The following is a 15779-nucleotide window of genomic DNA, read 5'->3' as shown; positions in this document are numbered from 1 at the left end:
GTTCTGATGAGTCCAAGAACACTAATAGCACTATGCTATATTATTATCTGTCTATATCAAATTAAATTTAACAAAACAGCGTTCTGTATTTGAAAGAAAACATCACAGGTAAAATAAAAGTCCCCTTTTAGGACAAGAGTTTCAAATGCTAATGAACAAATATCTGACACTCAGCACAACAAACGGTAAAGTTTAGTTAATAGTAGATAGCTCAAAAAAGACCCCACAATTATTTATGGGAAAGGAGCATCTTTCTCTAAGTGACCTATTTATTGGTAAAGAGATTGTTAGAATTCATGACAGTACTATCCTTTCTAGGAAAGTATATACATAGAATGTCTGAATATAAGTTAAGCAGGGAAATTACATGACAGTCAGCCAGTTTTATTTTTCTGCTAGAATTTTCAAATCAAGCATGGTATGTGTGCAAATATAAATTTTAGGGTTTAGAAATGGCCTACCCTGGGGGCATTATTTTACAATACCAATTAGGAGGTTTGTATGGTGTTTCCTTTGTTAAATCATTGTACTTTAACTGGAACATTGTTAATTGTACCCTAATTAATTATACTTCCAAAAGATGTCTTTTATCCTCCTTTTGTATAAAATAATTTGATAATGTCAAACCAAAACACCAGAAGGTTGCACCATTTATGTCTGCTGTAGATCAGTTGGTCTCAATGAATTATCAAAAAAAAAAAAAAAAAAAACAATTCAAAGACTAAATTATAACTCACGGAAGGACTGTTCCTACTACTTATGCAAAATACTAGTTGTACTGCTGACAATTTATATCTCATTTTTTAGTAGGATACACTTAATGCACTAAAAGTTAACAATTTACTTAGCTTCACACATCTCTGAAGTCATAGCTGAACATCTGTAGCCTCTGAGACCAGTATTTACTTTTGCTTACTAGTCTTGTTCCCATTGTTAAGATGGAGTTGACGTCCTTTTAAGTGGTCTCCATGGTATGGAGTAAATGCCTGATCTCGCCGTCATTTTCATTGTAAACGACTCTTGACAATGTCAGGTTCCCGTCACAATCTATCAGTGTCACTCACTAAGCAATGGTGTGACCGTTAGTCCCTTTGAGATTTGCCTCCTTTATCAGGGTCAGCCTGTGGGAAACTCTGAGCAAATAGTGACATGTCACCGAGGGTATAAAGGGTAATAATATTTAAATATATTTTGTTATTTTAATGGTTATCTAAAAGATTTTTTAAAAGATCACTTTAGCTTTATGTTTGATGATTTTATGTGCATTCGATCCAAAATTCATTTAAAAATACTGTGACTTTTTCTTTTGGAACCTATTCCTTGTCATATATATCTGGGAATGAATTCAATAATAAAGATAATTATGTGAGCTAGTATTACAATTGGTGTTACTCATATACCCACTCAAAATTGTTTTGCATTTTTCTTAAAGAGAAGCTAACAATATCTCTCCCCAAAATATTTTTCATTTTCTTTGCTACCTAAAAATTGTTATGCAAAAATTAAAGTGATCATCTTCCATTTAATGATAGTTATTGCTACATTTCATCCTTTTTTTTAAGTTCATGATAGTGTTTTTCCTTTTGAACTTCTGTCTCAATCAATAATTTAAAGCTTCAATTGATTTGTGAAATAACATTCCAAATGTTAAACATTCACTTCCGCCCTTTATTTTTTTAAATAAAGACTGATTACCAGTATTTGATTTATAATATAGTCATATTTATTGTCAATTCTGTTGGATATGCTTATGTAATAGAATAGCAAATAGTATACTTTTCTTGTAGTCCCTTAAAAGCTCAAAAGTTGCCGGGTACTCTTCATTTTTTTTAAGAGATATTTTTGCTATAGGGCGTGTGCACTCACTGGAGAGACAAAGATACACTCCCCCCCCTCCCCCAGAGGGGGATGGCCACACCACAATCCCTTCTCCTCTGTTCTCCTCTCAGGATTCTGGGCATATACTTACACCTGGTGTGAAATTCAAGCTGCCAGGTCCAGAACTTGAACCACAGAGACTACATAGGAGTCCGGTGACAACCACTATGCCATCTGAGGTCTCAATACTGTTCATTTTAAAGAAAGTTAAAAAACACCTGGTGCCAGGCATTATGGTGTCCCCCCCATGGCAAAAACTACTGGAGGCTAGAGGATTGTGGCATTGAGTCGATCTCTCTCTCTCTCTCTCTCTTTCTCAACATGCACGGGTTTTTTTAAAAAAAATATTTCTTAGCAGTAGCTAAACCAATATTGCTCTTTTAACTGTCACCCCAATTTCCACAGTCTCCTCCTCCATGTATACGAGTAGACCATCATGGGGAAAGAGAATTTGAGGAAATCTTTCTAGTGAAGAGACAATGTCTAAAGGGAAGGTTGTGGTTTAGTAATCCATTTCTACCGTGTTTCCTCACTGCCAAGGTAAAGGGAGTGGCATTCTAAGAGAATTAGTCAAGGATTACAGATGCCTTCACCTCATTTTATGTCTGGCTTTCAGTTTTGATGTAAATTGCTGACCAGCTTTCTATACATATTTGAACAAGAGGATAAAGAAGTGAAGGTCAGGAGCAGGGTGAACAGAGTAGATGGTATTAGAAAAAGAGAACCTGTCATAGGAAAAAGGACTTAGTATCAAGAGGCAATGGAAGTTTAGACAACTCAGAAGAGAATTAAACTGAAGGAGCTTTTCATTGTTAAGGGACTTGAGCAGTTTGGAAGTTCTCCAATAAAGCCCCCCCTTAAAAGATCAGAAATTACAGATGAGGAGATTAATAGGAATTTAGGTATCTATCACATGGAGATTAGCCATTATTTAGCCATTTATCACATGAAATATATGGCTATTAGGAATAGTCACAGAAGTTGTAGTGCAGGAATTTAAGGAGGAACCAGTATGTGCAAGAGACCTTACTCCTACTACCCAGGAGGAAGAGGGGAAGGAAGAACATCTGAGCAAGGCCCTTTGTCTTCCAGATACCTAGACTCTAGACATGGCCATTACTGATGGACAAGAAGCAGTTGAAGAATGAATCTAGCATAGTTTTGTGACAACTTTATTAAATAAAATTACATAAAAATGAGGAAAAAGTACCAGTGGCTGGTGGCATGGTGGTTAAGACAACAAGATCCCACATGACTATGTGGTTCAAATCCTAGACCTGGCAGCCTGAAACATATGCAGGGCATGTGCCTGTGTGTCAAAACCCCAAGAAGAGAATGGAGGAGAATGTGGCATGACTTCTCCAGGGTGTGCTTTCTTACTTTTCTCATTTTTTTTCTTTCTTTTTCTCTCTAATAAGTGCACACACCCTATATCAAGTTAAAAAAAAGAATTGCTCATATTCAAAATCTGCTCAAGAATATTAAGGGACAGAAAAGAGAAACTTGGCAAAGTATAATATGTTTTAAGGCAGTAATTTTAGTTAAATAACTTTATGATTATAACCTCTCAGCTATGACTGTTCATTAATCTGGTTACCCTTAGAATAGAAATGGCTTTCAAAATTCAAGGGTGTATTTCTGTGTTTGGAACTCATTCCATCACAGAACATATATCATAAAATACTATAAAAATATAAAATGGGGACAAGCCAAATCTGAGCCTATGAAAACATTTAGACAGTACTTCAAACTGTTTGCTTTTTAAGAATCTATTAACTATGTTTTAATATTAAGGTAGGGAGAAACTAAAGGGAGAGAATGTCTCTCATATTGAGTTCTTACATATTTTAATTTCATCTTCCCTAAACTTTAAGATAACCACGTTTGTCCCCAAGAATGTACAGCTTCTGTATGATGGGAAAACAAAGTGCGTGTAGGCGCTTTTAAAAATCTACATACCATATACTTGAATATGTAATTACTGATATAATCTTAATATCAGTATAATTCATCCAGGTAAGTAAATTATTTCAGATTATATAAGTGCATAATTAATTGTTTTTAGCTGGAGACAAAATTGGCAATCGTGTTAATTTCAATTTTTCTTCCTATGTTCATGTACCTACTTACATGTAGCTGCTGTAAGACTGTATATTTGTTCATTTTTCCTCTGCTGAAATCAAACCATGGTGCAGTGGCTGAGCTTCAGGGTAAATATTGTTATACGATTTCATCATGTAATGACTACCTGTATATAGTTTAGATCTGCTTACCTGAGTGAAATCTAACCTGAGATCTCTTCTATGCTTCTTGAGAATATGTGTTTAGGACTAGTTATGGGAGATCTTTTCTACTCTACATCCCAGCCCATCCTTAAAATATCATTATACATTATAAATGGTCAGACTACATGATGTATTGAATCTTTTCATAAACTTCTGACTATTTTCCTTGACTCTTCATCGTTTGATATTGCTACCATACTTTACAAGGTTTGTGTATACTTAACTTCAACTCCCTGTTATCAAGGACAGTAAGGTAATATTAGATTCATCTTTTTATTTCACCATAAAGTCAAAGAAACTGTGACAACAAAAGGAAAAGGAAAAATTAAACCAATGTTTTACTGTTTCTATCTCCCTCTACAAAATATTAGAAATGTTTTTATATATTGAAGTTACTGCTGTCCCTTCCAATCTTAGTAGAAAGCATTATTCGTAAAGGTATATATGTATGTATACATGTTTCTGTCCTCGACATGGGACATATATGTTGTCTTATATTGTGATATGTAGTAGCTTAAACTAAAACACCTGAAATTATACAGTTAAGAACCATGGGCTTGTCTTGTTCTGAAGTGGCCTATTTTCAATCCTCATTTATTCATGCTAATAGAAGGGAAGGATGTTATAAATAATGCAAAAATCACTTACAGCTGACTTGGTTATATATTGTATATTTTTCATCAGACTTAGTTTCTTAATTGTTTGCTCTATTTATTACCCAAATGAGCTAACATCATGAGTATTTAACAAATGATGACTGGCGGAGATGGCTAGGAGCATTCTATGTAGTGAGAAAATCTAATCTAGTATTAGAAACTTGGTATGGAAAATTCACATATGGTGATGGATATTTATTCATGCAAAGGACCGATATTCTGTGATGCAAAATAGACATAAAAGAGGATATAATCTCTTTTCAAATGATTTAATCAGATTTTAGCTTCATGTTTTTCCCTCTTAGGGAGATACTTTTGCTATAGGGCATGTGCACTCTCCAGAAAGACAGAGAGAGACAGAGGGAGAGAAAGTGAGAAATCACCCTCCCACACCTCTCCCCCAAGGGATTGTAACACCGCAAGCCCTTCTCCTCCATTCTTTTCTTAGGATTTTGGACATTCACACACATGTGCCCAGTATGATTTTCAAGCTGCTGGGTCCAGGCCTTAAACCATGGTTGGCCATGTGAGAGTCCAGTATCTTGACAACTATGCCACCTGCTGGTATCAAGCCTCATAATTTTATACCTTAATAATGAAAAAAATAAAATTATAATGTTTTTATTTTTTAATTTTAAATTTAAAAAATTGTTGTAGGGTATGTTCACTCAACAATGAGAAAGAAATAGAGAGAGAGGAAAAGTGAGAAAGCACACCCCAGGGAGAACAGTAATCCACAATCTTTCTTTATTCCTTTTTGGAGATTTGGGGCATGAATACTCACATGCCTGGTACGTTTGTCAAACCCCTGGGATTTAGCCACCTTAATTACCACACCACCTGACTAGTCTTATAATGCATTTGTACTTATTTCAGAATAAATGTTAAAGATATTTGGACAAATAACTATTTGTCAACTTTTAAGTAGCAATCAGGATTCCAATAAAAGATAAAAAAATAGTTTAAGGAATAGAAAAACAAAAGTAAAGTATAGATATAAGTGAAACCTAAACAGAATTCAAAATAATGAATGTGCTTTTAAATTCTATATGTTAGTTAACTATTCTCAAATATGAAATCTACAATGAAAATGTAATCCTTACATTTGTTGGATATCTTAAATGAAAGTCAAGAAAAAGTATGAGGGATCAATGGGTTGCGTAATGGTGAGAGACAATTCCCACATGGCCGATTGCTGGTCAAGTCCCAGACGTGGTGGCTTGCTTTCTCACTTTCCTTTTCTCTCTTCTCTCTGTCTCTCTCTGGTCAAATGAATAATAATAATAATAATAAATGGAATTAAATAAATGAATAATTACTTAAAGAAAAATTATGGAAAAATTACCTGTTGCTTATAAATTTCCAAAGTTGTGCCCACATTAAAATATTTATTCCAATTTTTTATTTCTTTTTTCTTTTCAATTGTTGCCAGAGGGTGTGTACTCACTGGAGAGAACAGAGAAAGAGAAAGAGAGAGAAAGTGAGAAAACACCCTTCATGGGGATGAACCTGCTGCAATCCCTTCTTCTCCATTTCTCCCTCTGTTTGGGATTTTGGACACATGTGCACCCAGCATGTTTTTCAAGCTGCCAAGTTCAGGATATAAATCATGGAGTAGGCCATGTAGGTTCCGGCTACCATAACCACCATGCCACCAGCTAGCCCCCAGATTTATTTCTATATTCTAGTATTCTGTGATTATGCTTTATTTTTTGTTTTAATTGGTACCATAAAAGGTAAAACCAATACTAAATCATAAAATTTGACAAAACCAAATTTGTCATATTTAATGGTTTAAATATGTAATGGAAAAATTTGCACATACATTTATAAAGCAATGTTAAGTGAAGATGTTTAAAATGTTTTATCATAATATTCTCTTGACATCATTTGCACATTTGAAAAAAATCATGTATTTATAGTTTTTGCATGTCTGTCTCACTTCTTTGGTGTAATTGTCAAAAAGTCATGAGTAGAGAGATAAAATGTATAAACTTGTGAATATGAAAGTGAACTTTTATGCCAGTGTAGGAGCAAGCTGGAGAAATTTCTTTTATGTGATTCATTTCTGTATGAAGCTATAAACTTTTTTTTTTTAACCAAAAGCTGTCATGGTTTCTTGTAAAATAATAAAGATAATAAAGATATCCATTTTAATTGATTCTTTTTCATTGTTTAATAAAATTGCTTTGTTTGATTGCTGAAGAATTTGAATTGAGTTTTCATTACCCACTTCTGAACAATTTACTCTAAGATCCAGACAGTATTGAGCTAATGAGTTTGAATTTATATTGAACCTTAACTGTCTTCATGAAGTAAATGGGAAAAAATCATGGCAGTAACTAACTATTCTTCATTAAAAACTATGTCATAGCGATTTTACAATGAGCCTTTTAGTAGAGCTAACACATCAAACTGGAGTTTTACCAACTATGCTGTTTCCATGAATATTATATGAAAATGTAGTTTCTTCCTTCCCTTTTTTAAAGAAATAAAACCTCATAAGCTGACAGAGATATCAGAGAAAATTTTTTAAGTGGGTAGGATGTGTATTTAACAGACTCACTTAAAAAAGAAATTAATCATAAATTAATTTGATTTGGGGACATCCATAAATTAAAATAAACCTCTTCCAATAGGCATCCTGTTAAGATATTTTAAGATCTAGTTGTATCTAGTACATAGCCACCAATATTGAAATAAAAGACCTTAGGTATACAGTTTGACTTTGACCCCATAACTGCTACCATCATAAATTGATATTTCTCTTTATTTGAAAACAGGTAATGTATTTAATCATACTCACATACACATTTATTTTTTTACTAGGACAAATTTATCCTTTGTAAGGTGATCTTTTGTGTTCTCTCTACAATGTTTAACCAAGCTGAGTATATAACGATTCCATTTTAGGATTTGTTGTGGAATTAAATTAGGCACCTGAAATGGAGACCAGGATACCACTCACTACAAGAATAACTCCGTATTAATTTTATAACCATCTAGTGAGTGCTTCAGTGCCAAGGAGTCAATAATGATCTAGCTATGTAATAGAATCCATTTAATATTAAGTTGATTCATCAAACAAGATTAGAATCCAAAAATAGATTAAATGTTGCAGAAGTATTTAAAAAAAAATTGGAATCCTATCTAGAAAACAGGAAAACAAAAAGAGAAAATTCAGTTTTGGAGACATTTATTTACTTCAGCTTATTTCCCTAGAAATCAGTTTTATAATCTTAATCTTTTAAAAACCTCGTTTCAAATTAGTCATTGGAAGATCTGGAATAATATTGTATCCAAGTAATTTATATTCATTCCCCACAGGCAACAGTGATGGTTCTTGGGATAAGGAAACACTACATTCTGAGATCCCATCCCAGGGATCTCAGGCTTCCGTTTCCCACCCCCGCATGCCTGGAGCACATAGCCTTCCAGTTAGTCATCCTCTCAACCATCTTCAGCAGAGTCACCTTCTGCCAAATGGTACGATGGCATTTTTTAGCACTAAAAATGGTAGTTTTCAAAGGCATTTCTTGGGTAATTGTCAGACAGAAAAGACCTAATAAAGAGCTATACTACATTAAGATAACGGATCATAATAACCTGTACAAAACCCTAATATTTTAGAGAAGATGTAGGATGATCAGAGGGATAATAGGACAAAGAATTGACCATTTGTGTTAAATATGTGAAGAGTAGTATAATGATAAACTACAATAGCAAATGACTTAGCTGTGAACCTAATTTTTCAGAGTGGTGAATGAATGTTGCTGCGTACAAAAAGGAAAAAATATTTTTTTCTTTGACCGTTTTTATTAGAACAGTTTGAGTGTTTCAGCTTTCAAAGACTTATGTCCTTAATGACTTGAATAAGCGAGAGATATCACATATCTCAGTTTTATTTGGAACAGTGTAATGATGCTATCTGTGTATTTCTTATAGGGCTGGAACTTCCTTTTATGATGATGCCCCACCCTCTAATTCCTGTCAGCCTACCTCCAGCATCTGTCACCATGGCGATGAGCCAGATGAACCACTTGAGCACCATTGCCAATATGGCGGCAGCGGCACAAGTTCAGAGTCCCCCTTCCAGAGTTGAGACATCTGTTATTAAGGTAATTGTTTTCTCATACAATTGCTTTGGGTATGTTTGTTTTAAAGTACCATCTCTTAACCCATTTTTAAAAGCTATAAGTAAAACTCAACTCTAACAAGAGCAAATAGTTTATGATCAGTAACCCATTGTTTGTTAAATGATATAGTTCAAACAACGTGTGCTATCATTTGTAGAATTGTGTGTATATGGTGTGTGTGTGTGTGTGTGTGTGTGCGTGTGTATGCACATGGTGTTATGAGCATTTAGGTGTGGAGAATCAGAAAGTCAGAAGGATTAAATTCTGCCACTTAATATCTATGTCACCGTGGGTATTCGGCTCAATATTTCTGACGCTATTCAGCATCTAAAAATTGAATAATACTGTGTAGTTGTAAAAAATTAAATGAAATCATAAAACTGGAAGTTTTGTAAATTCAAAAATACACTGTAAATGGAAGGTTGCCTTATTGTTACATAAACTTCATATATGTGTATATACACACTATTCTGTCATCTCTCTTCTTGTGTACATTTATGTATACTTTAAAATATGTGTATATGTATGTATGTCTTTTTCATTTATCTTATTTTCTAATGAGTATTTAATAATTAAAAATCATTTTCTAGTAGCTATTTTATGTCAAATTGGCTAAAAAATAAGAAATAACAAGAAAGAAAATTAAGAATAGATTATCGAGTAGGCTCTGTGGCACAGCAGTAATGCCCTGCTCAAGAGAAGCTGCATCCCACATAGGTACCATGGATTGAATCCTTGGCCAGGTCACCCTGAAGCATGCCAAGTATGCATGGGAGTGCCCGAGATCTGAAGGACTAATGGGCAGAAGGGTGGGGAACATGGCATAACTAGAACCTGCGGTGTGTACTTACCCCTTTATCACTCACTTTCTCACTGCCACATTCACATGTACATATTCTATAATGAATAAAGAAAAAAAGAATGGATACTGAATTTTTAAACTATGTAAAAGATGCTTCATTTAGCATGGTTTATTTGAGATAATCATTCTTCAGTTTTCCAAATACAAAGCACTTAAATTTAGGGTCGCTGCTACAGCGTGTCTGACATAAAAGGTCCTGGTATTATCTACACAGAATATTAAGTAACATGCAAATAGGATTTTTTGTTATAATACCCAAAAAATAAAAATGTGTACCTGTACTTCATATCATTTTATGAAGTAGCATTACCAGAAGAAAAATAACAATACGTACCTCAGAAGTCCAGATCAACAATGAAAATCCTCTACCCTAGTGAATGCCAGTGAGTGCCACGTTGTTATTAGCTTAGGAACAGAGAATAATTTTTTAAAGAATTATTATTTTATTTAACTTTATTTATTTATTTTAATTTTGACCAGAGATGGACAGAGCTAGAGAAAGAGAAAGAGAGAGAGAGAGAGAGAAGGAAAGTGAGAAAGGTCTGGGACTCAAACCACAGTCAGCCATGTAGGAGTCCAGTGTCCTTAATCACCACACCACTTGCCAGCATCATGAGAAGAAATTTAAGAAATACATTTTTAGGGACCAGCAGATGGCATAATGGTTATGTCACTAAACTCCCATATGGCTGATTGCACTTTGAGTCCTGGACCAGTGGCTTGAAACTCACACCAGGTGTGTGTGCATATGTGCACAAGATTCTGTTTTTATTTAAAATAACTTTCATCTGGTTCCTTTGTTATCAGATGATTTGTTAATCAAGTTGAAATAATGATAATTTTTAAAATAGTTATTTCTTGTAGTTCAACATTTCTCAGTTCACTTATTTATCTAGAGGAAGACTCGTGGCTGAGGCAAAAAGAGCTTAAATTTTCCTATTATTATGGCTGATGGCTACTTTAAAAAAATGTAGAGGTACTATTTCATCTGGTTCCTTTGTTATCAGATGATTTGTTAATCAAGTTGAAATAATGATAATTTTTAAAATAGTTATTTCTTGTAGTTCAACATTTCTCAGTTCACTTATTTATCTAGAGGAAGACTCGTGGCTGAGGCAAAAAGAGCTTAAATTTTCCTATTATTATGGCTGATGGCTACTTTAAAAAAATGTAGAGGTACTATTAAAATGTGATGATTCTCGTTTTAAAAAATTGATAATTAAATCAAGAAACTTAATTTGTTTTATTTTTTAGTAAGCACATATTTTTAGAACTATGCTATTGACATATCAAAAGTTAGATAATTTAGGTAAAAAAGCTCCTTTTTATAAATCCTTGGCTGTCTAAATTTAGGTAAGTAGCCATGAGTTTCCCCTGGTTTCTTTTCATAAAAGATTTTTAGGGCTTGTACTGCATAGTATAAAAAGCAGAGGAAAGTTATTTTCTTTGGAAAATAATCCAGGGTACCAGACTTCCGATTAACTCAAGCCCATCTGAAAGGTAGGTGTGGATAATCAGGGCAGCAAAAATGGAACTCTCAAACACTGTAGAGCCATATAGGGAAATTTAAAACGACTGAGAATTTAGGGTAAAATAAAATGAAATACACTGCTTTCAAAAACAGGTAGATGAAGAGTGTACCATTATGACATTGTTAGTTTGAATGTGACCCAAGCCTCCATGAGAGAATCTGGCGAAATAATGAACTGAGACTTTCTATGGCTGCTTGTCTTGGACTACTGGAAATATTTTAGTAGATAATTTTGAGGAAGAACATACACTTTTTAGTCAATAACAATTCCAGTTTAAATCCCTAGTAGCTAAATGTAGGGATATGTTAAATGATTACAAACAGTATTAATCTAATATATGTGAAAGAGACATATATATATATATATATGTGTGTGTGTGTGTGTTTTTAGAGGTTTTTGCTATAGGGCGCATGCACTCACCAGAAAGACAGAGACAGAGAGACAGAAAGTGAGAAATCACCCCCCAGAGAGGGATGACCACACCGCAATCCCTTCTCCTCCATGCTCCTCTCAGGATCTTGGGCACGCACACACAAGCGCCTGGCATGAGTTTAAGCCACTGGGTCCAGGACTCAAACCATGGTGGACTACATGGGAGTCCAGCGACATAGCCATTACTCCAACTGCTGTTCCTGATCTCCTTGGTTTTTATGGATGAGTAATATTCAATGAAGGAAAAGGGCTTGGGCATGATGACATACCATTGTGGGTTCCATTTATTTCTCTCTGTGTCTGTCTTATTCTGGCAAGTGCACAAACCCTCTTGCAGTTAAAACAAATTCATAGAAATGAGCAAAGTAGACTTGAGGTGATATACATTATGTAATCCAGTTTACCATATAGTAGAAAAATAATTTCTATAACCTTCTTACTTGAAATTATATATCTAAGTTTTTTTTTTTTTTTTTTTTGAGAGGTTTTTGCTGTAGGGCGCGTGTGTTCGCCAGACAGACAGAGAGAGACAGAGAGACAGAAAGCGAGAAATCACCCCCCAGGGGGGATGGTCACACCGCAATCCCTTCTCCTCCGTTCTCCTCTCGGGATCTTGGGCATGCACGCACACGTGCCTGGTGTGAGTTTTAAGCCACCGGGTCCGGGAAGCGAACCGCAGTCAACTACATGGGAGTCTAGCGACATAGCCATTACGCTAACTGCTGGTTCCCATATATCTAAGTTTTTTAGAATACTTATTCTATTTTCAACAAATTTAAGAGTAATATTTTCATTTATCAAATTAAAATGTACATCTCAATAACTTCTTAAACTTCATTATATTTTCTTGAAAGAAAAATGTCAACTAATTCTGCTATGTTCTGGCTATTTAAATCTATTATATGTACATGTAATCTTTATGTTTATTAGACTCTATTTTCTAATTTCTCCTGAACATTTTTTATCAAGCTTCATCGCTGACTTTTTTTTTTTTCTTTAAAGAAAACTCTTTCTTTCCATACAAGTATCTAGAAGAGGACTAGCCAGTGAAGAAACACTGGAACTAACATAAATCTCAGTTTGGACAACAGTCTGGGAATGTATTATAATTCTCAAGTTTCTTTTTTATTTTTTGTAGTTGAATGTGTGACTCAGTTAATTTCATGCCTTTTTGACAAAAATTTCAATTAAGCTATTTATTACACATTTTAAAAATGGTAATGATTACTATAAAAATCATATACTAATATTAATTACATAATTTTACTTGTGTTAAGAATTTATATGTAGGGGCCAGTAAGTGGTGTAGTGGTTAAGGTGCTGGACTCCTACATAGCTAATTGTGACTGGAGTCCTAGACCTGGTGGCTTTAAACTCACACTGGGCATGTGTGTGTGTATGCCCAATATCCCAAGAGGCGGATGGAGAATATGGGACTGCAGTGTGGCCATCCCTTATGGGGGAAGGTAATTTCTCACTTTCTATCTCTCTGGCAACCACATGCACCTTATAGCAAAAATCTCTCTCAAAAATTTTTTTAAAGAATTTGTATTTATCAATTAAGTTTTTCACCTTTGAGTCTGTTGATTTATGGTCATTAAAAACTTTTGCATGTTAACACCCCAAATTATCATATTATCTATTTATGCCTACTTTGTATCAGTTCCAAATTCTTAAATGATGCATTATTTTATTACCTTAAGTCATTGAGTAAAATGAAGAGTATAAACCAAGAGATCGATTCCTTTTGTCATTAGAGAATTCCTAATAGGTTGAAATGTTGCACGAATTGATTTTCTTTGGGTACCAACTCATCCAGTAACTCTGGAGTCCCCAGAATGAATCAATGTTTTTCTCACTTTTTACTTACTAAATTCACAATGGTGTCATAGGATTTTGAAGGAAAAATAGTTTTTTTTTTTGTCAAAATAAAAATAAAATTAAAAAGAAGAATTTTTGTGTTTAAAACATGGAGGAGGACTTCTTTCTGGTTTATATTTCAACTTTACTACCTCCTAATCATGACAAATTACTTAATACCTCTGTTTATTTTTTTGTTTGATGGAGCGAATAACAATATTCTCTCATCAGGCTGTAGTAGGATTAAATCAGTATTTTTAACATCCTTAAATGTCAATGTACATTGGCATTAGCTTCATCTTACCACTAGTTTTATTTTTTCTCCAAGTATTCACAATCATCTGCTTAAAAATAAGTTCCAATATATTTGCAGTGAATCCCAGTCAAGTTTATAAAATGTAGTCACAATTCTGTAGTAAGACCATTATCTCTCTCACTCTATTTTTCTTATTGAGCATTTTCCCTCTACTAAAAGTATTGTATTTTGGCTTCTTTTCATACTTTCAGGGTTTGTATTGCACAGTATACAGAGCAGATTTTGAAATGCATATTTTAAATTTCATTTTTTTCCTCAGAGACAGTGTAGAGTTGCTTTTGAGAAATTTGGCAGCTCTTAAATTATTCTATATTCTTTGATCAACATCTTTTCTATGCCATACTGCAGTTTTCTGATAATAGGGAGTATGGCTTAAATTTGTTAATTTTTCACTGCTGACCTGTATTTGTGTATGTGGGAGTATCTGTGTGAGACACAGAGAGAAAGAGAGACATGTACACATACACAAAGACAGAAACAGAGGATGACAAATAAAAAGATACAAACAGATAGACACTTTGTGAAATGCTCACTCAAGCAGATCATCCACAGAAAAATGAATAATCCAATTAAAAAATGGGCAGCTGAGTTGAAAAGACAATTATCTAAGGAAGGCATACAAATGGTCAAAAACTATATAAAAAAAAAAAAAACACTTTAACATCTCTTCTCATAAAGGAAATACAAATCTAAACCACAATGAAGTACCACTTAACCCTAGTAAGAATGGCTGTGTTCGAGGAAATAATGAATGACAAGATCTAATGAGCTTGTGGTGAAAGGGGAACCCTCCTTGCACTGTTAGTAGCAATGTAAATTGGTGCAACCATTATGGAAAATAATGTGGAGTTTCCTCAAAAATCTACAAATAAACTTCCTTTTGATCCAGTAATCCCACTCTTTGGTATTTACTCAAAGGATAGGAAAATAGTCACAAAGACACTTGCGCATCCATGTTGATTGAAGCATTATTCATATTTGCTAAAACAGGGAATCAATCCAAGTGCCCTCAAATAGATGATTAGATTGAAAAATTGTGGGAAATATACACTACGAAATATTACTCAGCTATAAGAAACAATGAAATCCTGTTATTTGGTGCAAAGTGGATAAACATAGAATATTTAATACTAAATGAAGTGAGCTAAACTTTGAAAGTCAAACACTATGTTCCTGCTCAATATATACAGAATTTCTGAATTCTATGACAGAAATTGGAAGACCTGAAGATATCATGGTAGGGAAGACATTATAGGGAGGAGGCTGGATATTGACAAGTAGGTGAGTGGGTGGTCGACGAACTAGGTCTTTGGAAGAAGAGAAGAGGGATGGGCCTTCCTCACTAGATATGGGGGCTCCCTTGGGCTAAGGAAAGAGGATGAATTTTGCAGTCCCATGGCCTGAGGTTCTGGTCCCACCTCTATCTCTTATTATGGCTTTGGAGGTGGGACTAGACCTCTTCAATCTTAGCTCCCTAACTGGAAACCTCACCTGATTGCTTCTGAAAACTGACTTCCTGGCAGATTCTGTGGTACACCAACTCAACCCAACCCCACTTCATGGAAGAACCTGCTGCCCAGGTTCCAGGAAGTCTATTGGCCTGCAGTAGCCAGAACCTTTGGGGACCGCTCAGACATGGAAAGCCACATGCCCAATGTCACCCACTTTGTGGATGGGGCTCCCATTCATGAAGCAGCCAATGTGGGAACACAAAGGACCAGTCACTTCAGCCCAACAGGAAACTGCAAAGCCCCTCCTAGGCCAGAACCTTCCTGAGGGAGTCATCCCACCTTCATCCCAGCCCAACCTATCCTCTGCTGAA

General features: G+C 34.7%; 1 protein-coding gene across 1 annotated transcript in view; it reads left to right on the top strand.

Annotated features, from left to right (window-relative positions):
- Positions 1-15779, top strand: part of DACH1 (dachshund family transcription factor 1) — a 486510-nt gene that overhangs the window by 327806 nt on the left and 142925 nt on the right. Inside the window, 2 exon segments of the mRNA XM_027775957.1 lie at positions 8147-8305; positions 8765-8937. Coding sequence (XP_027631758.1) covers positions 8147-8305; positions 8765-8937 — 332 coding nt within the window.

Source organism: Tupaia chinensis, unplaced genomic scaffold (genome assembly GCF_000334495.1).
Source record: "Tupaia chinensis unplaced genomic scaffold, TupChi_1.0 Scaffold000620_1, whole genome shotgun sequence".
NCBI classification, from domain to species: Eukaryota; Metazoa; Chordata; class Mammalia; order Scandentia; family Tupaiidae; genus Tupaia; species Tupaia belangeri.
This window is presented reverse-complemented; position numbering and strand designations above follow the sequence as displayed.